A 27675-nucleotide genomic window follows, 5' to 3' on the forward strand; every position below is an offset into this window, starting at 1 on the left:
GCACTCACACGGCTTCAAAAGACCCGGGCCAAGGCATGATTGCTTCTTGCTTATACGGCATCAAGTCGTTTTAAGACACACGCACTGATTGACGTCATTGCAATGCTTTGTTCCGTAGACCTCAAAGCTCTTGTGCATTTTGTCCAACTGTTTTTGAATAATTTCATCTGATCAAATCTGCAGTAAACACCCTCACCTCCACATCAAACCACCACAAACCGTTCGTCTGCATTTTTGCGTAACAGTGGCATTTAAATAGTCTTAGTAGCATGCTCGCGCTCGTACATGGGCAATCATGCGGAACTGAAGCCCACCTCCCTGAATCGGGCCGAAACCAGGAAGCGTGCTATGCCTGGGCGCGGAGTAGTTGCACTCACACTGGTCACTGGACTTTAGCAGTGAATCATGCTTGGGCACGGTACGAATGGTAAATGTGATCAGACCCTTACAGTGAACCAATCCAGGGTGTGAAATGCAGTGGGGTCTTGGGGGGTCTGAGACCCCTTGATTGACACTTGAGACACCCTGACAGCCTCAACAGCAAAATTTCAGAGGGTCTCTGGAAGTCTTTGAAAAATGATTTGTTACTTGCAATTGTCACTAAAAATGTACTTTAAAATCTGACTATGTTCAGAAATATTTATTAATGCAAATTGCAAAACAATTATTCACAAATATGAATACAGAAAATTATTGTTGTTGTGTTTACTCTTGTATTGCCATTGAATATTGAGTACCCTGTTACAACCTGAAGCAGTTGATTTTTTTCTGCTTCGACATCATGTTTACACTCGGATAAAAGTCTGAATCAAGTCCGGGACATATGTTTAAGAGTAATCACAGTACATGAATTGCTAACTTTGGATTTCCTTTAAAAAGTTGAATCAGAATAACAACAAAAACATAGTGGAAACACCCAAAAATATTGCTGGTGTGGTCCATTCTTTGTTAACGTAAGAAGACAGAACATGGCTTTGTTTGCTGCGACTAAAATGTGTGCGTGTGTCAAGTCAAGTTTAAGCGTATGCATCAGGAAAGATGAGCATGCTGTGTGGATTCTGTTGCAGGGCATAGTTGTTAAGTCGTTGTGTAGTTGTGTGAGTGGCCTTATTGTTAATGATATTAGTGTCTGTGCAAAATGTGTATAGTCTAGTCGATAGTCAGCCTGATTGCCAGTGGGTATTATGGTGGAGCCACACAGCATTTCAATCCTCTATGTGTCCTGTACATAAGGCAGAATTGACTATAAAGTTGACTTTGAATTCAATTTGCCTTTTAGCCTTATGGAAGAGACGTGTATGAGAAGAAATAAACAAAAGAGAAAGAAGACAAGACTGGAAAGAGACAGAAAAGTCAAGAGAGCTTTAATACATTTATTACAGAGGGGGAAACAGGTTTACATGAATGTTCAATAAAGAGAGGACATTAAGTCAGAGAACCTGCAGACACAGCAGTGACAGGGTGAGCAAAGACTACTGTTGTGTAACATAGATACAGTACAGCACATTGCATTTCTAGAACCTTCTAGCCCCTGATACCACTGTGGAATGGAACATAACAACAGCAAGCAGGCGGAGAAGAGGTCAGACAGGAAGTAGGAGCAAAGAGGAAGTGAGAGAGCAGCTACAGTGTAGTCATGTCGTTGAGGGCCAGGTCCAGCTCCTCACTGAGAGCCTTGCCCTTCAGCTTCTGAGCATACACTTCATCTGGAGGAGACACACACACAAACAGAGAGAAAGAGACACACACACAGAGAGAGACGAAGGACCGAGGACATAGATGCACAGAATGGAAACACAGTGAGGCAAAGGGACAGGGAACAGAAAAATACAACTAAAAGAAAGATAATGGAAACTGGTAACCCTCAAACTAGATAACCAAGAGTCACTGGTGTTAATGTCATCATATCAGATGGTTACTGCAGCTCACTGAGCACACGTAACAGCTAAAGCAAACCACTTTCCACTTGAAGCGTATTCAGCCAAATGAAGTTATCCATGATCTCACAGAGCAGCCCAGTCACCAGAAAATAACTGTTTCTGCAAACCACAGAAACGTTGATGTGTGACGTTTCTGGCATCCTTTAGCGTCCGTATAAGATGCACCGGGCTTTCAACTGCCTCCAATGTAAAACCATCCATGACAATATTACATGTTTACAGCAAGTGCTCCAGGAATCAGGTGATGTAGTATAATGAGCCCCAAACTCTGCTTTGGGAGGTCAGGTGGATGGTTGGGTCAAAACTTAATTACGTGACGGACAAAAAATTATTTTAATCCAAACCACAATCTTGTTTTAACCTTAAAGCCACACTATAATCCAGAATATTTTCAGAGGATCTGAGTGTCTGTGGCGACTTTTCCAACTCTGGGAGATGAGTTCCCAGAGGCTCGCCTGCATCACATCTTACTGCCAAAGTAGTCGCTACAAACAACATATCTCGATTCTTACGGATTACAACTTTAACCAAGTAGTTTTGATGTCTAAACCTAAGTAGTAGTTTTTATTTGAATTCACATTAACCACGCGTTTTAAACTGCCCCCCACCCGGTTTGTCAAAAAGTGACTACAAGGAGTCCTGACAAAGCATCGATATGACGAGTAGGGAATGAACAGGTTGCCTTGGTTTAGAAATGTTGAATTCAATTGTATTCTGGTGACTGGGTTGTATAGACTGGTTTCAAATACACACACACTGATCACGGCATACAGTGTTATCAACAAATGCTCCACTCAGCACCTCTAAGTACAACACATGCCAGAGACACAAAGAGTATCAAGCCATGCTTAACAAACACTTCTTAGATCATAAGGGCTTTTGGGAGTTGAATTGTTAATTCAATTATTAGTGCAGTAGTACCCTAAGGAAGTCATGTTGGAAGTCCACACTTCTTGGAAACAATATCATATATGGTACTGCCATTATGAGTCCTAAAACCCGGAAGTTAGTCAGCATAGGATTTGTGAATGGATTTTTATTGAAATGCCTTAAATAACACATGTAAATAACAAAGCCTTTAGAGATTTGTACATTCATCTTGTACATGTTTTAAAAGCCAATTGCTAACAAGTGGCTCCTTCCTAGCCTACTGTTAGCTTTTTACTTTTGGAGATTGCATTTATGCTTCAAAAATCCTAATAGGGGTGTTCATTGTGAAGATTCTCTTACTGAACAAAACGTGTAAGTATCCTAAACTTCTATTCACCACAGAGCTTATTTTCTGCGATAACCAAAAAGCCAAAGGAAAAATCATTTTGATTTTTTCAATGGGAACCATTTTTTCAATGCTAACTTCTGGGTCACCCTACAAAAATACGACATCCTTGCAGCACTATTGTTACCTGATTTTCTTAACAGGAAACATATGTGGTAGTAACAACCTCCCTTACAACTTGCTACAGTTCCAGTCACCACTGGTGCAACATGTACTCAGATTCTATACTTTGGTAAACATAGCAATAACACAGTGTAAAAAAATATGCTATTATAAGTATAAGTCCTGAATCAAAAATCAAAATGTACTTAATGTATCAAAAGTAAGTCATTCTGCAGGCTGTGTAAGCAGTATCACATGTCACAAAGGTCCCGGGCTGAACCTGAACCAGACACCATGCGGTTGTGTGGCATGCATTAAAATCTCATAGTAAACAAATACCACTAAACGTACCACTAAACTCAATTTTAGTGCAATACCAATAATCTTAATATTGAACAATGGAATAGTAATAATATAATAATATTGATTTCGTACAATACTTGGGTAGAGTTTGTAAAGGGGAACTGTACTGACACCCAGTGGTAGAAGAAATATTCAGAACATTTACGTAAGTAAAAGAAAAGAGTTAAAAATAATAAATAAAAGGACAACATAACATACACTCAAAATGTTATGAAAGTAGCATAATGTACTTAAAGTATGGAAACTAAAGTATGGAGTTATGTAAACAGAAAGGTACCTCTCATAGTGGTATAATATATGATACATTTGGACTATTGTCATGTGTGCAGCATTTGAATGTAGCTGCTGAAGGCGAGAATAAAGGAGTGAATTTGAACTGTTTTAATGTCTAGATGGTTACCCAAGATTTGTGAAAGTCTCACAAGATGGTTAAGTTAGGCATTAATGACCCTGAATGTTTAAGGTTAAATGTTAAGGGTAGGCATAGTCCCTAAATGGTTATGGTTAAATGTTAAGGTAAGGCACTGGTTAAGGTGAGTATAGGTCTTAGGAAAGCCAGTTCTCTCTGAGGGTCTGCATGATTTTAACTTTGTTTCTGTCCATGTCCCTGAGGTTGGACATTTGTGCATAGCCCAAATTCTGTACATGGTCAGCCAATAAAAATACTCAATGTAGTGCAAACAAACACTTGTTTTGGAGTCAATGGCTCACCATAAGTCACATAAAAAAGCTCAGAATGGCACAACTGTACTGATTTGACACCCTGAGCCTTTACAGATCCTCAAGACATATAAGACGGAAACCGCAGAAATAATGCATCATCATTCTGCCATTGGGTAAATTCAACTTTAACTATTTACACACAACGAGCAAGTCAGTTCTCAAGTTGCATAAGTAGGCAAATGCAGTGATTTAGGTAGAGGTGAGTAGGTCCTTCCAATCATTAGTGGTTTCAAAACCAAAGTACACAGCACTGCTATCCAGCCAGTTAATGAATGAATCGAGTTTCAACAACTGAACAGAAATAGCAAAGCGGTTCGTTACTTTAACATTGTTCAGTGCAGGACAGCGAGCAGACATGCTACTGCTGTCCACAGGTGAGTGTTGAATACCTTCCAAATCATCGATGGTCTTCTCCAGCTTGGCCACAGACCTCTCTGCAAACTCTGCACGGGTCTCAGCCTGGGACACAAAGCACAATACACAGTCTGACATGTTGTACGAACACTGTTGATTAGGTTCACATGGACGAGTCCGTCGCAGAAGTAACACTGGAACAGAAGAATCTCACCTCTTTCAGTTTGTCAGTAAGAACTTTAATTTCTTCTTCATATTTGTCCTCCTTCTGTGAGTACTGAAATCCAAACATAAAAGGTATTAACATACAGTAGTACAATTCAAATACATTTGAAACTCCAGTATAAGCTACTGAAATGAAACAGGCTTCATAAATGGATGATAAATACACTACTATGTTGTATTTACTTGGTAAATTATTTGAATTTATTTAAGAAAGGCAGGTAGGATAATTATGCATAATTGGGTGGGAAACACAAATGACACAGTAAAATGTTGGGACAGCCGTGGGACATTTGAACCATGTCATTATGTCACCCTCACCACAGTTTTTGACCCTCATTTATGTTCATTGCACTACACTGAAGGCACAAAGCATCAGCCTTTCTGAAATATAAATCAAACTCAATTTGAAGGTTGATTCACCAAACTTACTGCGTTTTTTAAGATCTCCAGGGCTGTCAAATACTCAGTCTCTAACTAAAAAGAGACCTAAAACCTTCCATCTACTGCATGATGGAGATTCTCAGTGATTCCCCTATTATCTATTCTACATCTTAATCAAACAAAGTTTTTTCATTTTGGGCTAACGTCATACAACATCAATAGTATATGAGAGACTCAAAGTGGGGCTAGTTTAATTAACATAGTGTAAGATTATTTAAAGCCTTTATCTAAATTTAAAATAGTTTCTCCCTTTGTCCGAAACAGAAATAAAGCTTCATTTGTTAAAGGACCTTCCTCCTCTGAATTCATTTGCAGTTTCTCATTTCTCTCTATAGACTAATGAGGACTGAATGCCTGTTGGTGAATGGATGTGGGTTTCTATCAGTATCTGTGTGTTTGAATTAGTTTCATGTTTTGCTCCTGTGGCTCAGTGCCCCTCAGCTCCTACTGTACCTTCTCAGCCTGGGCTTCCAGTGACTTCAAGTTGTTGGTGACATTTTTCAACTCTTCCTCAAGGTCACCTGATTTACTGAGCAAGGTAAGAGAAAGGAAAAGCAAGAGAAGAAAAGTAGTGATTCGAAAGGAAGGAAAGCAGAAGAGCTCAAACCCTGACACTGTTTTAAGGACCACTAAAACATTTAAGAAACATTTTGTCTTACTCAGAGACAGAAAATATATATCTGTCATGAAACTGCTCTGTTTTTATCATGGATGTAAAAAGACAGCTTGATAGAGGGTTTGAGGCGGGGCCCCATTAATTCCTATGAAAGCTGCTCGGTGGTGCATGAAGCCAAAAAATAAATATTTCCACATCTAAAACTACCCGGATGATCGCCACTGCTTCCATCATTCTATCACACTTTTGGGCTCATAGAGCAGGCGCACTAAAGACTTCTCCCAGCCGGACCGCCTACTTCGTGTTTTAGTGCTCCAGCTAACTTCAATGGGGATCCAATTATTTATGGTTGTCGGACAGAATTGATCAAATTCTGATATTAACATGAGCCATTTAGCGGGGATTGTGACACTCGCAAAAATGGATAGCTGGATTTACAGAAGTCTCTTTGGCCAATGTTGTCAATAGGAAAATATATTTTTGGGTACGAGGGAATCACATGACCAACTCAAAAGTTGTATTTCCACCATTTGGCCAGTATGTCAAATTGGCTTTAAAGTGATTTACATCTGACTCTGAGCATAGATGTAGCCACCGTAATGTTACCCATTGGTTTGTGGACTACCGTTTTGAAGGAGTTTGACATTTGACCGTTGCCAACTTGGTATTTTGGACTAGAAGTGCCTGGGTAGAGGGCAGCGCTAAGCCCACCTTAGATTAGAGGGTGTGAACATTTTTAAATTTGATGACATAGAGAAGACCCAACTGGTCGACTCTACCTCCGACATGCAAGGTAAGGGCTGATTTAAAACAGTAGGTGGCGTGGGCAGCCATTTTAAACCCATGACATGTAAATGTTTATAAATTTGGTGAGAAATGTCAACAACCATACCATTACTAACGTAGTTGTGATCATAGTTCAGTGATATCATTTACTTAAGAGCTAAGGCTAGTGCTAGCTTGGTTAACAAGGAACAACCACGAACCCTGATTAAGACATTTTTTGGGCAACCAAAACGTTACAATGAAGTTTTAAACTTAAATGTGCTGAGGGGTTCATTAGTCAGCGTCGCATAAAGCTCCTTAGGTTCTCTCCTTGCCTAAGTGTTTAGACTAAGGCTTTTACAGCAGTTACGGTCAAAATACAGCAGGTGACTTCAGTAACGAAATATCGCCACCCAAGATAGCCAAACTTTGACGAGAGTCAGGTGCCAACGTAACATTAAGATATGAGACAGAGTTATGTTGACCGTTAACATAGCTAACAGTAACAGTTAGTGTTAACGTTAACATAGCTGTGTCTTAAAGAGTACAACTTTATGACACAGCTATGTGTCCCTTTACTAAGTACCTTCTAGCAACACATGAGTGAATACTTAAGTAGTAGTTAAGGGCAAAAATTTAAGAAATTAAGGGATTTACAACACTCTCAGGAAATCCTTATTGTGATTTTATGCAACTCATTTTACCCTAAGGCACCTTTAGAGGAAAATTTAAGGGCAACCTCAGCCTAAGTAGTTTTATGCAACCGGCCGGTTTAGGGCTATTTTACTGAACAGTGCCTTTGATACACATTACTAAACCTATATCCTGTTTGGTTAGCTGCTAACCCTTTAAAACACCACAGTCACACAATAACAAAAACAAACTAGCCAATCGGGGCAGCTGTAGACCAACAACTATTATTACTATTTTTGTCAGTGGAGTTTGATGGCTTTGACGAGAACAAATAGCTTCAGTTCCCTTATACACCTGAACAGGACTGTCTGGTGGCAGGTTATGCAGTCAAAATATTCTTATTATAGCGTACACTTTAACTGATTTTACTTTTTTTAAGTGTGTAAAATTAATTTAGCTGCTGTACCTGTCCACAGCAGTACATTACTAAGCTATTGTGTCGCAACTTGTCTGCCGCTCCAAACTGGGGCCGTGCCGACCATCATCTACTGTAGGTAACACACTATGGATAAGAACCTTATACAACCGCACAAAAATCTACTGAGTACTGCTTGAAGCACATGCACGAGGCTTAGTGCAGACTAGACAGAAAACAGAGAGAGGGGTTGAGAGGCTGCAGGTCAGAGGAGCAGAAGGCAGCAGGTCAGAATTAGACCTCGTGGGTTTGTACAGTAAGTACCTCATCCTCTCCGCACATCATGGACTTCAAATTCTGGTCCATTAGTCTGAGCTCCTCCTCCAGCTCCCTCACTCTCCTGAAGGGGTTAGTCCAGGAGGTTGGGGGTGAGGTGGGTAGGGCAGCCATAAAACAATCACAAACAATAACAAGTCCCATACAGGCAGTGGTGGTGTTTTCAGGCATGCATTACATAAAAACACACACCAGGTCTCTATGTGATTAGTATATTTGTTAAGTCCTTGTGATTCACACATGGCTACATGGTGCTAGAGTACAAGAATACTTTGCACTAGTGCTGAAATGAATGGGTGAATTCATTATTCAGTCAACATCAAATAAATCAACAACAATTTTAATAATTGCTTAATCGTTTAGGTCATTTATGAAACAACATTTTCTCTGTTCAATAACATGTGAACTGAGCATCTTTGGGTTTGGGACAATTCATTGAATGAACTGAATTCTATGACTCTGGGAACTTGTGACTGGCATTTCACAATTCTCTGGCATTTTATAATAACCCAAATGATTCATCAATTTATTGAAAAGAGAATTAGTAGATTCATCGAAAACCATCATCAATTGCAGTTGTTATGATAATCAGGTAAAACGTCATATTAAGGTCCTTGAAAAATTGCTTGAGTTAATAGGTAATGGGAAAAGGTTTTTTAAAAATATTTAAAGAGAGAAGGGCTGACGTGCAGCAAAGGGTATCAGCTGGAATCAAGATCCAGTTGCTGCAAAAAGCAGAGTTAACTGTTAATAACTGCAAAATAAAGGATTTATAAACCCTAACACGACATTGTTCTTGCTTTAGATCAGAGCATATGAGCAGAGCGGGAAGATTTTGCATGGGAGACAGAGCAGGGTTATTAAAAGTTGGGGTGTTGACTTAATCGCCCGCTCCAGTTACCCTGGAGTTTGAAGCACCCATGAGCCCGTTCTCTTTCATATAGGTTTTGCCTGGCTGTCACTATGCTCACTATGCCACGCCCCCACCCTCCCTCGCGGTGGGTGTCGTTCATCTGATAAATACAACACAGCTTTTTTTCTTTTTATGGAACAAGTGGCCTGGAGTGACTTTGAGCTGGGGATTATAGTTTTACAATCTAGCAATAAATGTGTACTATTATTAACACTTACATAGCCTTATAACCGCACAACAATGTCAGTTACCTATTAACTAACACTTAATACAAGGACCTTCATATAAAGCGTTACCCATACATACATACATACATATACATACATCTACATTCATACATATATATATACAGTATATGTATGTAGATGTATATCAACGACAAGAGAATGTGTGAGATCACATGTTGTCATAGTAGTGATCACATGATCTCTACTATGGCAACATGAATAATGTACACAAGTGGCTCTTGTGTTGGTGTGAGTTTCCATGGTGCAGGGGTTGACTTACGCCTCAGCCACCTCAGCACGCTCCTCTGAGCGCTCCAGATCGCCCTCCAGGATCACCAGTTTACGTGCAACCTGCAGACATTCAGCACACACCGAACTGACTCCTCCAATGTACTTTTCTTACTCTGTTTAGAAAGAGGATCTGTCATTACACTACCTTTTAGCATGTATCCTCAGTGCCACCATAACTGTGCTCTAATGCTATTCTACTGTACTAATAGTGTATGGTATGTACTATATTCAGAGAGGGGTCCCAAATAAGTCCTAAGTCAAGTCCACTTGTTTAACTCATTACCCACCCTTCAACAAATTCAGGTATATGGTGAATGTACAGATATAATTCATGCTTTATACATGTTGTGTTTATTACGTTTAATAAACTGTATTACATTTGGCGTGTGATCCCTGTGAATGTCTGTTTTTACATAATCTGACATATCCGTTTTCTGTCTGCTGGTCTACAATGTCAATGACACACCTTCACTTCTGACTTTTTTCGAGCATGCCCTGTCTTTCTGTATTTAAGTCAATGTTCCACACTACATGTGTTGTAGATTCAAATTAATGTATAGTATCAGTTTGTAGTGTGGAGCTGGGACACATCTTACTGTATTTTTATGATGTCATGCATTGCCCCACCTCTTCATATTTGCGGTCGGCCTCCTCAGCGATGTGTTTGGCCTCCTTCAGCTGCATCTCCTGGATCTCCATTTTCTCCTCATCTTTTGATGCTCTGTTCTCTATGACCTTCATTCCTCTGAGTGATGAGAGGAACAGACAACCGTAAGCAGCCACTCAGAAACAACTCTGTATGTGTGATTAGATTCTGTGTTCTGTCCTCTGGGGCTGACTGGGACTAATCTACATCAAAAGACGTGTTTCCACTCAAGTCCTTGGGACTTTGAGTGAAAACAGCAACTTTTCAATGAGGTAAAAGTTTCCTTCAGCCCATTGTTGATTGTTTGGAGATTCCACTACAGAGTCCGGACCGTCCGTCACTGCTTGCAGCTTTAATTCACACTGAAATCAGCTGAATACCAGGAATGATAGGACAGTTTCTTTGTGGTAATTGGATCAGTTGCAAATTGGTTTATATATTCACCACTGGAGCCCCAAGGTAGTTCCTCTATTTTTACCTTATTTTAAGGCCCTGTCTTGTGGAGGGACCCTGTGACAGAATATAGTTTAAATCCTTCATATATCAGTTGAGAGTGCACGTGGTGCATATTCCTACACGCGTATCAAATGATTACAAACTGACTACACACAGCACACCGTAGTATTTCACCATATAATGGGTTGCTTTCTATGACTCTAGGCAAATCAGCTCATGTTTATCCTTGGGCCCCTTATAGTTTAAACCAGTGCTGCGCCCAGGTGAAACACAAACTGAATCATTCAATCATTCAGGTGACATGAAGTCCTTCACCTCTCGCTCTCATCTGCAGCTTTCTCAGCCTCTTCCAGCTTCTGCAGAGCAGTGGCCAGCCTCTCCTGAGCCCGGTCCAACTCCTCCTCCACCAGCTGGATACGCCTGTTTAGAGACGCCACCTCTGCCTCAGCCTATAGGGACACACACATACACACGCGCACACGTGCACACACACACACACACACACACACACACACACAGGATTAGTCCCACTATTTTTTTGATGAAGTATACAAATGATAAATATGGCTTTATTCACACCAGTCCAGGACAACATTCTGTACGGGGAAAAAATCAGCAATGTAAGTCCTGGGACACTCAGATTGGCTGGTTCCAGTAACAATGCATGCTTATTGTGACCCATAGCTAGTTTATTATGTAAAGTAATAAAAAACAAACAAACAAACAAGGAAGAACAATAGTAGAGCAACAGACAACCAGTCCTTTGGCAGCAGTTGCTTAAGAAGAAAGAGTAAGTAAAATGGTGATGATGATGAGGATGATGATGATGATGATGATATTGTTGCAGGAAAACAATTTAACACATTGCTCACGGTTGCTCAAGAGCAAACCTAAGGCTTATACTTTACATGGTTGTAGGTGCAGAATGGTTCCTAACACTTGGATTCTGAATAAATGATGGTGATTTGCTAAAGCTGGGCTTGGGTGGGATGTTCCTAGTTGTCACTGTGCTAAAGTTCTAAAGTTCAGAGGAGACCTGCAGGGAGATGAAACTGCCATATAGACATTGAAGAGATAACTGAACTGAGCTCTGTGACTTATCACAGACTCACAACTGGGTTCAATAAAAGCCAAGAATGTGCAGTTTGAAATGATCATTCTTGTTTCTTGTTAAATGTATAGTGTCATGTAATCACCTTCAAACGACTGTAACCACTGTCAATATTTCATTTGCCTTGTAAACTCGACAACATTGAAAATGAGGGTGACCTCAATGTCTCTCGGGGATAAATACAGGTTAAAATGATATCAAACATATGGCAAAACACCAACAGGCCTCATTTTAAAATCAACATGAATTGGTTCAGACACGAACTTGTAAAGTCCAATTTACTGTCATGATATCAAATAAACAATATGAATAGGATACATTTAGAAACAATGTTAACTGGTGTGCCATAAACAGGTGTCGGCTCCTGAAAAGCCTGGCTCATATAATGTAGGGCCTGTTTTGACATCGTCAGTGTCATTGTGAGCCGCAGTAGCCTAACTCCTGTCGAACATGTACAGTAAGTTATTTTCGACTACACTGTTATTCAATGTTCATTTTTTATGTTTCATTTCTTATGGTAACACAAACTTGAGAAAGTAAACGTTCGGTGTTGACAGCCCACTGTGCTCCCATAGTGCCTCAGCTCCGTGTGTTACCCTCTCTCTGGCCTGCCTCTCCATGTCCGCCTCCCCCTGCAGCAGCTCGGCTCGGTCCTCCGCCTCGTACGCCACTTGCTGCAGGGTTTGGATTTTCCTCCTCACCGCGTCCATGGATGTCAAAGTCGCCATGTTGAACCTCGGCTCCGCTTCACCTAGGTGCCGCGGTGTTTCCGTGGCAACGGCGTTAGAGGTCGGCATCAACACGACCATTTTTCCGGTTACAATTTCAAAATAAAGCGATTGTACATAAGTATTTCATTTTTAAAATGAAAACGGATAATATTTGAGATAATTCGTGCGCACGAATCTATTAACATCAGTTCAACAGTTGGACAGCTCTACTTACTCTTCAATGTCTGTATAACCTAGCCCGCATTCTCAACAGGTTCAGAATAGGCTATTTTAATTAAAGAAATGTGCTCTTTTATGATATTTTGTGTGGTAGTGTTTTTTCTTTGGCTCCTCTAAACTGTCCGCTGAGCTGAAGGCATGCAATCACACTAGAGTCCTTTCTATGAGAGTTGATTTTAAAAGGCAAAGTGTTTCCACTGTGTGTCACTCAGAGGTGGAAGAAGTAGGCCTCTCTCAATCATGATGTAGGAGTGAACACTGCTTACAGCAACAGGCTCCTAGAAGCAGTGGAAGCATAAACAAATTCATGCATTGCTTCAATTCTTTTCCATCTTTGGTAACATCAACACCACACACAGGAAGGTCCCGCTGCTTCCAGGACCAATGCAGTGAGTCCTCACTCTTCATTGCGTCTCTGATATTTTGCACTATAATTGGTCATAAATGCTATGGCTTATGACTTACGGAAACCTGCATAAATATCATAGCTATCTAGGATTACTGGCCTGGTCTTCAAATGATAAGCTTAGAGATAATGTATACATTATGCATTTTACAACTTTATTGGGAATTATATATGGGAAGCACTATTTGACCAGTGAATAGACTTAAACACAATATAATAATAATAATAATAATAATAATAATAATAATAATAATAATAATAATAATAGTACACATCGAGTTGAGGCATTTGACGTGTCCCGAAGCTTGTTTTGTTGTTTTTTGTTACTTTAAATGAAACAACGTATGCTAGGATAGTCATTTTTTCCAGACTGCGAATTTAGTTCCAAATTCAAAATGAAGAACTATGACCGTGAACCAGTTGATTTGAACTGAACTTTATGCTAGCTCTTGTTAGGTTTGAGCTTTCACAACATTGCTTATGTCCCACAGCCGTCCCCAACAAAAATCTGTTGTGTTACGCTCGTCAGGAGTTGGAGTTGTTCAATGTTCATACAGGCATCTGACTAATGTTTTAAGACAAAATTGTGAGCCTATCCTTTTAACAACAAGCTATGTTTTGTTTTCATAAATTTGATAGCCAACGTTTGCCTGTGTTTTGCCATGTTACATTTAGTGAGGGAAAACAGTCTGATGCTACTACACTGTATGTTCCCCGCCTTGTATGTGACTGTGGAACACAGAAAGGCTCCTAGGTACCCCGGTCTGTGATTTTTTTCCACAATCAGTGCCTGAGTTCCACAGCAAATAAGCTGATGTAGACCCTAACACTACCCCCTAGCTCTAACCCTGACAAAATGCTGAGTTAAATCAGCAAAGACAGAGGCCTATGCCACCATGGAACATAGGACCCGGGGAGCACAGGGATAACCCCCACTATGACTGTACTGAACAGCCTCCAACTCAAGTTAATGTTTGCTAACTTTGTCTATCAGTAGTAGGCTAACTGACTCCAGCATTATATAGCTGAATATTCACATCTTATGCGCCTGAAATTGTTGAAAGCCTAGTTAGACGATGAACATTAACCCGCTACTCAACACTTTCTTTCCCTTTCACATTAGCTTAAACAGTGCAGTCTGATGGCAAGTTAAAGTGGTTGAAATATTTCAAGATATCATAGATAAACTGACTACCACACTTTAAAAACTCCAAACAGTCCATCCAAGATTAATATTGGTATATCCTATACAGTACTCTAGTAGTGTTTTACCAAGCAATGCTTCTCCAGAAGGGGTACCAAGGAGCAGCAGCATCTGCAGGCTGGTGCCAAGAAGGACTCAAGAAACCAAATCCTCCACACCAAGCTCTCCAGATGGGTTAGAATAGATGGCATTTGCCTCAAGGTGTTGATATTATATGATCTGTTAGTAGAATTTGATACTCCACATGACAGATGTGCTCTACTGCTGCTCTCAGTGGTGAGACGGACACTAGCAGCAGCTTTCAATTGGAACTAATGATGCAATAGAAAAGTGAAATAAACCACATATTATTCACCGTTAGGCTGCCTCGCACCTATATTACTGTGAGATTTGTATTGGAAAGCTTCTAAACCGAAGTTACAGTCTCTTCCATGCGAACGTGGTTTTTTAAGCGTTTCAGAGCCTGAAAAGGCTGTAAATGAGGGTTTTGAAGCGTTTAACATCATACCCTTTGGAGATTTAGCACAACCAGCTTTAAATTGTGCTCCTGAAGGTCAACATTACAATGGTTATGATTACTGGACATGAGATGTGGGAGTGTAAAGTTGGACTGACTAACAAACTGCTCTGTGCAGTCTGAGTAGTGATATATTAAACAGGGACAGCACATGAAGTCAACAACATGGCACCTGTGTTACTGTGCAAGAGATCAGATGGGACTGGACGAAGTACAATAGGTTAATGTGGTCTTAATATAGTTGCCTCTCTGCAGTCATGTGGCCCATGGCATCAGGTCCCTTCACTCACATCTGCTGCCTTTTTCTCCGCCTGCTCCAGCTTCTCCTGGGCATCCTTCAGCGACTCTGAGTATTTGTCCAGCTCATCCTCCACTCCTTTCAGCTTCTTCTGCAGGCCGAGCAGCTCCTCCTCCAGCTACAGAGCAAACACACCAGCACACAGCACACATACACAGAAACAGAACACGTCAGATATTTGGAAGGCTTGTCTCTGGGGGGGACATGTCCCCCTCAATATTTAGAGCAGTTGTATTTGGACACATGTGAATACTTTAAGGAGAATACGGACATTGTCACATATGTCGCACACAACAGAAGATGTTCCGTGTCAGAACCCTTCTCACTAACAGGAAATACTCTGTTTGGTGTGGGTAGTGTGGGTACAGTGTGCAGGAGGCAGGACATGACACGGAATACACCGTGGTCGCTAGTTCATAATTGGTCATAAACAACCCAAAACACAGCAAGAATGGGCATTCACCAGTTGAGGTGACAATGTCCTTTTTTCCCAAACACGATTATCATCATGTAGAATCTACACCTTAGAAGATGTTTTTTTTTAAATCTCTGTTTTAGTTAAAACTTGTGTTTGGACAAAAGGTCACAATGTAAAGAAAAAATTGTTTTCCAAATATCCATACCAAATCATATACAAGAAATCTCAGTCTGAAATGTAATGATTTGGAGCACACTAATCTATCTGGATCTATGATCAGATCTCCATATTAGTATAAGTCATGCTTTCAAGACCCCTTTTTATCTTATTGACCCTTTAACAGAAAATATCTTGTTCACGGCAAGTTCAGCCCCTTCCATTTTGAACTCAAGGCTTTTGTTATCCAATGACTCATTTGCAAAGATTGTTTCAGCAAGTTGCCATTTGCAACAACAGCTTGGCGAACTATAAAAAGCCAATTGTAAATGACAGTGATGTGGCCCGACCACAATGTCCCCAGGACAAATGTCCTTTCTATATCACTTCTGACAGTCTCTCCCAGCCTGTAGCCATGTAAGGCCTCTCAGTCACAAATAGCCTGGGACAACACTGATCCTACAGTCGACATTGTGGCAACTCTCAAACCCACAGCCTTGACTGTCTTTCTGAGAGGAGCAACAATTCAAAGAAGGCGGGGGTCTTTACAGAAATAGACATGCCAGTATTCAATGCTGCTACGCAGAGCGAACCGACTGGGCAGGAAGTGTGAGAGCTCCGAGCTGGGATCCCCTGGGAACAGATGCTATTTGGACAGTTGCACTGTTGAATAGTTGCAATCTATTTGATTGCTATCTGATCTTACTGTGGAGCTGCACGGTAGAGAGTGCAAATCATCCACAAAGGAATATCACCATGTTCTTTAGCTGGAACAATAAGCTGGGTCTAATTTTTCGGTTCACAGCTGCGCCGGCACTGGGCAGCAGGATCACAAACAGTTTAGAATAGAATAGAAATACTTTATTGATCCCAAGCTGGGAAATTGCGGAAAACAGTTTGTTTGCACATACAAGGAAGATTGTGATTGGAGTTGAGATTATTTGGTGCAAAACAGTAAACAGCATTGCAAAAGTATAAAGACCTAATAAATAGAACATTTACGAACATGTGAAAAAAATATACATATAAAATAAAATGTCTGTAATTTTAACTTGTAAAGTTCTTCAGGATTGTGCATATTTGTCAAGGGGACATAAAAGTTCAATGAGTACTGGACAGTGACGTTCACCCTCTGAACTTACACACTGAGCCCTCGCAGACATGGTCATATGTTCCATGACATATTCACCATCATCTGCAAGGGCACTGTGCCATGAGAGGATTAAATGTGCTGAGGGACAAGTACTCAGACCTCATCTCATTTCCATCGACATGAAAGCAAGTTCTTAACCATGTGTCCTATCGCACATTTTTCCTCTAAATGGTTCTTAACAGTAATTGACTATGAAATAAGAAGGCTAGATGAGGCTGAGTCTCCCCAAAATGGTCATGAGAATATCCTGAAGCTTTATGTAAATAGCATGTTATTCAATAGCTAACATACTGTAGGTTATTTTATGGGAGAGAGATAAGTGAGAAGCTGAGGGGAGAGACAGAAGCCTCTAGTTATTGATTATAACCACCAGTGCAGTGTGGTATTTTCCTGACCTTGAAGCACACTGTGCACAGGAAGAGAGGGACAAACAGGTGGGAGTCATGGACGTCGTCGTGTCTGGACATTTGGAGCTGCAGCCCCCAATATATTTTCTTTAGTCACAAATAATTCTCACTTTGATAGGTTAAATGTCACTAAGGAAGACAGCAGAGTTGTAATATTGTAACTTGAGTAAATGAAATGGAGGTAACAGGCAAGACAAGTGCAATCAGAGAGGGTTTACAGGAAAATATGTGGCAATGCTCGTGTCTTATTGGCTGACAGGTCTGTCAATTCTTCAAATGTTTTTAGTAACTTAACAGCCAGTCAAAAAAAATAAAAGATGTATTTATTATATTGCAGCTGGTAAAGGTCCAGCTCAGTTTAATCAATCAATCAATCACTATTGTTTTACTTGGATTATGTTCATTTTGTCGTTCTGTATGTTTGAAATTCTTTCTTAACAACAGATAAGTGCAGGGAAATGTTTTTACCTTGCTGAAATGTTTCAGCTGCAGCTGCAGCCTTCCTCAGAGCCACCATTGTTTTAACTCACTCTTTGATAGATAGGAACTTATAGGACTAAGTAGAGAGCATAAAAAGAATAAAGAGAGCGTTTGGGGCGATGCCTCCTAAGCCTGAATGCCCTTAAGTCCAGGTGGGAGGTGTATTCAAATGAGGCAGTGGAAAGTTGTTGGTATTCTGGTGGAGAATGAGTCTCACAGTCCAGACACACCAGCCCAACATCAATTAACTAGTGGCGACAAAGGTCAAATGTGGTGTCTTCCCCAAAAAGGGTCACCCGTACACACCTCAGAGACTTCAGCTGGAGTCCAACTAGCAAGAATGTTCTGTGTCTGCGTGAGAGGACATACCTATCCATACCAGCAGGTGGCAGTCATCTGTATTCATCATTCAAAAAAGGGAACCGGGATATTGACAGGACGGATTCAAGAGGCTAGTAAGTCGGTTAGCACATTAACAACACAACCTGATGTTGAAAGAACAAATTATATTTACTTAGTGCGAGCGGAAAATAGCACAAACTATGAGGAACCCTTTCTGCTCCATGGATAAAAACACACTTTTATCTGATATCACAAGTTAGTTTCCCTTGTCACAGCCTCTTGACTTTAGCCATTTGTTTTACTTTCCTCACTTATTTCTCTTCTAAGGTGACAGACGCTCACTGATGGACACTTTGTAACTCAGAACCAATAAGGTACTAAGCTGCACAAACTAAATATTTGGAGCAAATGCAGAATTTGTTTTTAGTAGCCTTGTGTGGGGATGGGTCGCAATCTACAGTAAAAAAAATAAGAATTCAAAGTAGATTTTTCACCGGATAGCCAATATTTTTTATTGTCCCTTATTGAACGACACTACTGTGCAAAAGTTTTAGGCTACTGAGCTGAGGTTGTGGAAGACAGTTTGATGTCACAGGTCATGCACCATGGCAAGACTGAGCACAGCAACAAGAATCAAGGTAGTTCTACTGCATCAGTAAGGTCTCTCCAAACACCGATCTCAGAGCAGACTTGGGTTCCAAGATGTGCTGCTCAATCTTTTTAGATGAAGAACAAAGAAACAGCATCGTTGAGGATCGTAGATGCAGTGATTGGCAAAGGAAACTTAGTGCAGCAGATGAAAGACACATCAGCTTATTTCCCTTCAAAATGTGAAGATGTGCAGCAGTGCCATCAGCTCAGAACTGTCAGAAACCAGTGAGACCCAGGTCCACCATCTACTGTCCTGAGGAGTCTGGACAGAAACCAGTGGGACCCAGGTCCACCATCTACTGTCCTGAGGAGTCTGGACAGAAACCAGCGGGACCCAGGTCCACCCATCTACTGTCCTGAGGAGTCTGGACAGAACCCAGTGGGACCCAAGTCCACCCATCTACTGTCCTGAGGAGTCTGGACAGAAACCAGTGGGGCCCAGGTCCACCCATCTACTGTCCTGAGGAGTCTGGACAGAACCCAGTGGGACCCAAGTCCACCCATCTACTGTCCTGAGGAGTCTGGACAGAAACCAGTGGGACCCAGGTCCACCCATCTACTGTCGTGAGGAGTCTGGACAGAAACCAGTGGGACCCAGGTCCACCCATCTACTGTCCTGAGGAGTCTGGACAGAAACCAGTGGGGCCCAGGTCCACCCATCTACTGTCCTGAGGAGTCTGGACAGAAACCAGTGGGACCCAGGTCCACCCATCTACTGTTCTGAGAAGTCTGGACAGAAGTGGTCATCATGGAAGAGTTGCAGCCAAAAAGCCAAACCTCTGACTTGGAAACAAGACCAAGAGACTCAACAATGCACCAAAACAAAGGGACTGGGGTACAGAGAAATGGCAGCAGGGTCTCTGGACTGATGAGTCAAAATGTGAAATATTTGGCTGTAGCAGAAGGCAGTTTGTTCACTGAAGGGCTGGAAGGCGGAACAATAATGAGGGTGTGCAGGAAACAGTGAAGCATGGTGGAGGTTCATGCAGGTGGGCTAGATTTCTGCAAATGGAGTTGGAGATTTGGTCAGGATTAATGGTACAGCAGATACTTATCCATCATGCAACACCATCAGGGAGGCGTGTGATTGGCTCCAAATGTGTTCGGCAGGAGGACAACAAGCCCAAACACACAGCCACAGTCATTCAGAACTATCTTCAGAGTAAAGAAGAAGAAGAAGAAGTCCTGATGAAGTGATGGTGTGGCCCCACAGAGCCCTGATCCCAACATCATCCAGTCTGTCTGGGATTCCATGAAGAGACAGAAGGATTTGAGGAAGTCTACATCCACAGAAGATCTGCGGTTAGTTCTCCAAGAGGTTTGGAACGACCTACGAGCAGAGCTCCTTCAACAACTGTGTGCGTGAACCTGGAAGAATGGATGCTGTTCTGAAGGCAACGGCTGGTCCCACCAAATATTGATTTGATTTAGGTTTCTCTTCTGTTCAGTTACCGCATGTTGATGAAAATAAACTATGACATTTTTGAATGCATTCTTAGTTTACAGCATTGTCTCACACCTGCCTAAAACTTATGCACAGTAGTGTACTTGTTAAGCCAGCAGAAAATGAATAAATAAATACCTGAATTCATAAATTGGCAGTGTGGAGAAACAGCATTTAGACCCTCATGTTGGGAAATGAAACTTACAGAAAACTGAACAGTTTATTGACAGTCAATTGCATAAAAAATCATAAAATTTAAACGTTGTGGGAGGACTTGACCTCGTTCTTTGTAAAATCGTGGCTACGGCCCTGTGCACAATTATCCTCACAAGGATTAATGACCCCACCGCTTCTCTCCCGAGCTACCCCCGGCTGTTAAGAAATGACGTAACACCCTTTCAAAATATGATTTCCGGGTCCAAGCATCATATTTCTACAACGCAGCAGTGCCTTGTTCCCTGTTGTTTGAACAGATCTGAGTTTTTAAAAACAACCCTTATTGTCATTTTCCCTTTTTCTTATCTATGAAAAAAGGTGTCTAACTGACGAAAGAGGTGATCGTAATTGTTCACATGTTCGGCCCAGAAATCGTATTACGTCAGACTTAACAGCCGGATAATCATAGGTTGTAATCAATAAGATTTACGATACGTTGTTTCTAGTGGCTTCTGTGGTGGTAAGATGTAACAGCAGGCAACCTGTTCTTTTCTATGTTCATGGTTCTTTCAGAGCCTCCATCTTGTCACCTTCCTGGTCACTATGCTTCGTGATTATTTGCATTCTTCACTTTGATTAGTTTTTTGTTTCTTTTTCTCTAAACTGGAAGTTGAACAGTCTTTCTCCGTCTGTTGATCCTCCATTGTGGGTCAGTGGTGATGAAATGGACCTGCGCCGTCAGACACATTAGAGTGAGCCTGACTCAGAAGTTGGGAGTTCCTGATTACCGATTACAATGAAATGTAGCATAGGCTTCAGTGTTTAGCTCCACCTGGGCAGACCAATCACTGCGAATTGATGTGAAGCGTCATTAACATGGCGCCGGATTTGGTTTTAGAGAGGTAATGTCTTCACAGGCACTCTAATGTATTTCTCCCCAGAGAGGCAACAAGTGCTTTGATTAGTGGGTCATATGATCAAGGAACTTAAAGGCAGTTAACTAGATGGAAATCTGACGGGTTATAACTTTGATGAATTGTCCTGGAAATCACAGTACAACACTACTCTGCAGTGCTGCTCTTCTCTTTTTATTAATGTGGCTAAGTGTGTCCCTGCAAGGCTCCATTTACAGACTTCCACTACTCACATCAAAACTACTTTCCAACATCCAAACAGCAGATCTATCCACCTTTAAGTGCTGTTTAGACAGCTAAGCATTTCCTTTGATTCTGCTCTCAGCCGGAGATCTCTTTCACGGCATCACTAAGCTCCCACTTAGACCGAAGCTGGATGCTTGATACCAATGGTTTTTTTTTGTACATTATACATAACATAAGCAAATCATTTTGATGAGGATATTACATTTTGATCACAGGGAAACCTTGGTGGTCTAGGAGGATAAAGGGCTGACTGTGGTGCACAACCTCTGTTTGTTGCATGTAATGTCCCATCTTTCTCTCTCTCTCTTTCTCTCTCTCTGTCTCTCTCTTTCTTTCTCTCTCTCTCTCTCTCTCTTTCTCCCTCTCTCTCTCCCCCCTCTCTCTCTCTCTCTCCCCCCTCTCTCTCTCTCTCCCTCCCTCTCTCTCTCTCTCTCTCTCTCCCCCTCTCTCTCTCTCCCTCTAGGTGGACAAAGAGGAATTTGGTCTTTTGCATTTCAAGAATCAGGCCTATTGGTTTATCTGAGTTGTTAACCTACTCTGAGTTGGTTAACAAATATAAGAACTGTATCTTTTCGAAAAATATAAATAATAATAACTAACGTATGCATTTTATTTTATTTTAGAATTACAAAATAAATTCTCTGGAGTGATGCTTAACCAATGCCTGGCTCGTGATGGTTCAATCGATGAATGAATGCAGGATATATCATGAACTTCTGTTTTTTACCCATTCACAAATGATGAATGAATCACATAAAGTCCTAGTGTCTGGATATCACTTGAGGAATAATAACAGTTACAGTTACTTCTTCGATCCCTTGATGTAAAAGTTTATTTCAGAATCATGCATTTGCACAGCCTTCCTGATTTAAAATAGAAACATTGCTCCATAATTCTATGAGAATAGACCCAATGATATTTTGACACATGTACAACACACTGGGTGTAACATGAGTTTCAATATACACATAGATATTATGGATCTTTTTTATTTTTTATCAGAAAGTGAAAACTTCTTCCTTTTCAGGCAGAGTTAATTGTAGTTTTTTTTCTCTTACTTGTGAACTCATTGGTAATGTATTCTTTTTTTGACATGTCTGAAATAAATTAATTTAAAAAAAATGCATGGTCCTGAAATAAACTTGTACATCAGAGCAATCCAGTTATTCCAGTCACACCCAACATGTCCATGTGTGGAGTAACTGTAACTGTCCTCAACCGATGACCTGTTGAGCGTGAACTAATCCCATCCAGTCCTAATGACCTGGTCCTGTGTGACCGCTGAGCAGCCCCACTAAAGCACCAAGGCCTGTTAGATTTCAGGTGAGAAGGTGATTGCGTGTGGCTCCATCCTTCCGTACCTGTTTGCATTTGTCCTCTGCTCCCTTCTTGTCCCCCTCAGCCTGCTCTGCCCGGTCTATCGCGTTCTCCTTATCCAGCTTCAGCATCTGCATTTTCTTCTTGATGGCCTCCATGGTTCTTGAGGTTGCGGGCTCTCAGCAGAAGGAGAAGTGTGCTGCGGGGTTAGTCCGGACTCAGACAGAGACAGAGGCACCGGGCGGTCTGGGACAGGCACTGAGGCGGACAGGAGCGCGCGTGCTGCTTGTCTGAGCGGCTCGGGGAGAGTTGAGGATGGAATACCAGCTGCACGAGCGCAACAGTGAGGATCCGCACGGGGACGTTGCCCATATTTAGGCAGCGAGAGTTGTCCAGTCTGTGTGCGTGACGTGTGTCTCCGGCAGTGTGAATACATCACATTCAGGTGGGACATGAGCAAAGGGAACACAATAAGTCCCATCCAACATGTCTGGGAGGCAGGAAAGGCTGCGTCCAAACCAGTGCACAAGTGCAATTTGGAGGTATTTCCCTCGAGTATTTCTATTTAGTTCTGTAAAACTTTATATTAAAGGCTGAATGTGTAGAATCTTTATTAAAAGCTATATATTTTCTAAAAAAAAATACACCCACAGGGCCTTTTCAGGGGTACAGAATGAAAGTATTGCTTTTCTATAAAAAACATATTTAGTCTGAATTAATTTAATAATAATTTAAAACATTTGACAATGACTTTCTGTCCCGTTGTGTTTCCATGGTAGCAGCCAATAGTGTTGGGCGTTGCTGGTTGCCAGGGTTGTCTGTTGTTGGGTGCAGCTACTGTAGGCTGGCACTGGGTGAAATGGAGTTTGCCAATCCTGCAGCTGCTTCGGAGCCTCAGTGAAGGGGGCGTTATTTGTCCCAGCAGCTGAGTGAGCGGAGACAGGCAACAACCAGAGTCAATATAGGCCGAGCATTCACTCCATGGACTGAGAGAAAGGAGAGAAACGCCATTCAAACGCACGCCCACATGGCTACATTTCTCCTTGATTGCTAACATCACTTTCATCTTTACTTAGCTGGAACGGCTAACGCTAATGGCTAAAGCTAACTGTCAGTCAAACTCCTGTAATACTTGTTTTTATGGTGTGATTTGCCGGAGGGGGTGGGTTCAAACAGGCTCAAACAGACTTTGGTCTTCTGAGCAACTTGGCAACCCGACTGCTGGAATTATTTTTTGTTGTTGGGAATATGATCTTAAGACACAAGATGGCGGTGTTCTGCTCATTCTCCATATTTAACCATTATGGTCCTTATAATAAGCGTTAGGTAATAGGTAGTAAGGGCCGCATTATAATGATAGTAATAATAATAATACAAATAACAATAATAAAAATACATCAAATTTGTATATTGCTTTTGATACGCTTCACAAAGCGGAGAGAACAAAAAAGAACACAAGAGAAGGGGAAAGAAACATAATAATGGTTAGGAGCCAAGGGGTTAGGGGGTGCTGGGGAAACCCAGTTCAAAAGGTGGGTCTTCAGGGCCTTTTTGAAAACAGGTATGGGTATTGGCCTGTCCATGTGACTGGGGAAGGTGTTCCAGAGGGAGGGGGCAGCGGCTGCAAAGACTCTGTTGCCCCAGGTTTGGCGCATTGTCCAGATGGTTTTCAGCAGGTTGGATGTTATAGTAAGTCCTTATAAGATGCTGTAACAGTATTATATGTTTATAAGACTATATACACTACTCACAAAAAGTTATGGATATTTTTATTTACATGAGTGCTTTTCCTATTGGTCTGAATTTTGATGAAATAAGTAAAAATTCCCTTTGATATTCCCAAAGCAATTTCAGTCAAATGAAGTTGGTTCCAACTTCTCACCAACAACTGCCACTCTAACGACGGTCGTTGGCACTTGGATCACAAAGGGTTCTAGTGACATCATCGGCCTTGTGAGAGGTTAAATACCTGGATCTCCACACCAGTTAGTTGGACCAGTCCCAGCCTGGTCAGATGCTTACATGAACTGACGAAGCCTCTTAGATGAGAGGTGAAACGTCTTCCTAGACAAATAACCAAGTCCAGTTGCTTTTGACTGAAATTGCTTTGGGGATAACTATGACCTGGACAAATGAGAACATTCACAGGCCCCTTTGATATTACTAGTAATGAATGAGAAGAAACACCATTTTCATTAGTTTATTATTACCCTGAATATTTAGACAATAGCAAGGATAGCCCCAAATAACAAAAATTGACAATATCAATAGCGGGTGTTTTCACCATTTGCCGCAATGACAGCTTGAGAGCAACGTCTCATGTTCCTCACTAGCCACATGATGTTGTTCTGAGGCAATGCGTTCAGCTCTCAAGTGCTACACACACAGTTCTACCAGGTCACATGGGGCGGGGGTACGATCATCCAGTCTCTGCATCAGCTGGTCCCGGACATGCTCTATGGGGTTCAGGTCAGGGGACATTGCTGGCCATACAATATGAGGTTATCCGACTTCCTAAAGTCGAGCTGTGACAATTCTGTCACCATGTGGTGGAGCATTATCATCCATGAACAGAAAGTTGGGGGTGTGCTTGCAGAATTGGGGGACGATGATGGGTTCTATAATGTCTCTGAGGTAAGAACGTGCAGTGACCGAGCCATCTACAATTACCAAATCTGTTTTGCGCTGATTGGTGATGCCTGCCCAGACTGTTGCACCTCCTCCACCAAAGCGAACCATGGGGACCATGTTGACCTCGGCGTTATCGCTCACCTCGGCTTCTCCAGCAACGCTGACAACCATCATTTCTGTGCAATGTGACCCAACACTTATCAGTGAACAGGACGGTAGACCACTGCTGCATTGTCCAGGTCACATGGTCTTGTGCCCACTGCAAATGATCACAGGTCGGTTGCGAATGGTTTGTCTGGAAACCCTAGCACTCCTCACATCTTGTAAACGGGCCTGCAGCTGTGTGGCAGTTGCATAACGATGTCTGAGTGCATAGGTCCTTAGGTGGTCATCGTTGCGGTCTGTCACACATGGGGCTCCACTCCTGGTTCTGTCGCAAACTCTGCCAGTAGTTCTGTGTCTCGATGCAAGTCTGCTAATGACACTTTGAGACACATCAAGTTCACAAGCATCATCTGACTGCCTGCCATCGACCTGAAGGTGCGCTATGGCCATGCAGTGCTGCTCGTCCGTTAAGTGACGTTGTGTGTTTATAACGGTTTGAATGATGAACTTGGACTTCTCTTTATTGATCCCTTTGGGATGAACTCAAAGGAGTTCTTGAGCCTGTTGGTCCTGCACTTGAGCAGGAGCAGCCTTCCACTGAACAGGCTCCTCTGGGTGCTGTTGACGGTGTGCAGGGGGTGGCTGCCATTGTCCATAATGTCCATTAGTTCGTCCAGTGTCCTCCTCTGTGCCACCGTCACCAGTGAGTCCAGTTTCATGCTGACCACAGAGCCGGCCCTCCTGATCACTTTATCCAGTCTGTAGGTGTCCTTCTTGGATACGCTGCCCCCCCAGCACACCTCAGTGTAGAAGAGGACACTGGTGACCACAGACTGGTAAAACATCCAAAGCAGTTTGCTGCAGATGTTGAAGGAGCACAGTCTCCTCAGAAAGTGCAGCCTGCTTTGTGTCTTCCTATGCAGGTGGCTGGTGTGTGTTGTCCACAGCCTCCACCTCAGCTCCCTCTAGCAGGACTGGTCGTGGTCTTGGTCTGGACATCCAAAATCAATGATTAGCTCCTTGGTCTTGGAGATGTTGAGCTGTAGGTGGTTAGTGTGACACCAGAGAGCAAAGTCCCCCACCAGACTCCAATACTCCTCCTCTCTGTCACCCCTGATACATCCCACGATGGCTGTGTCATCGGCGTACTTCTGTCTGTGACACAGCTCCGAGTTGTAGCAGAAGTCAGAGGTGTACAGGGTGAAGAGAAGAGGGGCCAGCACTGTGCCGTGAGGGGCTCCAGTGCCCTCTGAGGTAGTCTCTGAACCAGTCCACCCGATAGGGGTCCACTCCCATCCTGCTCAGTTTGTCCTGTAGTATAGGGGGCTGGATGGTGTTAAAGGCACTGGAGAAGTCCAAGAAGAGAATCCTCGCTGTGCCGCTTCCCTTATCCAGATGGGAGTGGACGGATGGATGTAGCATGTAGAGGAAGGCATCCTCCACACCAACTCTGTTAAAAGAGCTAAAAAACCAGGGAGCTACTCGAGAGGCAGCCGTCTCCGACAGCGCCAGTGCGACGGTATCTGGAATGACTTACTGACAACACCAGCTTTTAAACCCACAGAATGTTGAAATTGATGCCACATTGAAAAGGGTTGTCTTTTAGTTTTTTGGTATTGGCCCCAATATGTAAGGCACAGTGTACACAGTGAGACCATTATGTGGAAAACACAAAATGAGGTGTGTCTATCACCCCAATACAATTGCCTCCCTAACTCAAAAATCTCTGAAGGGACACAAACACTGTATGTATGAAATCACTGAGTCTCTCACAATATCCCAAACTTATTGTGAGTAGTGTAAGGGAAATAATAGCATCATAGATATGTTTATTGTTTTAAGACATTTGTAAAGACTTAGGCATTAAGAAACACATTATAATGCATTTACTAGAAGTTAACAACTTTGCAGCTACCCAATCTAAAACGAGAACAGTGCCTTGTTATGGGTGATAAGTTCTTTATTATGCATTTATTAACTGTTTAATCTAATAAATATAAATATTACACTGGATACCAAAATAATAGAACAAATAATAAATACTTGC

The 27675-nt window shown here is 41.9% G+C and overlaps 1 protein-coding gene across 1 annotated transcript; it reads right to left on the reverse strand.

Moving 5' to 3' along the window:
* Window positions 1–1345: 1345 nt before the first annotated feature.
* Window positions 1346–23220, reverse strand: tpm2 (tropomyosin 2 (beta)). Its single transcript, XM_083930053.1, has 9 exons — window positions 22937–23220; window positions 15201–15326; window positions 11038–11171; window positions 10248–10365; window positions 9610–9680; window positions 5878–5953; window positions 4973–5035; window positions 4794–4863; window positions 1346–1706 (listed from the first exon to the last, which is right to left on the reverse strand). The coding sequence occupies exons 1-9, from the start codon at window positions 23048–23050 to the stop codon at window positions 1624–1626; spliced, it is 855 nt and encodes a 284-aa protein (XP_083786179.1). The 5' UTR covers window positions 23051–23220; the 3' UTR covers window positions 1346–1623.
* Window positions 23221–27675: the final 4455 nt, after the last annotated feature.

This window comes from Echiichthys vipera (assembly GCF_963691815.1).
Source record: "Echiichthys vipera genome assembly, chromosome: 16".
Taxonomy (NCBI): Eukaryota; Metazoa; Chordata; class Actinopteri; order Perciformes; family Trachinidae; genus Echiichthys; species Echiichthys vipera.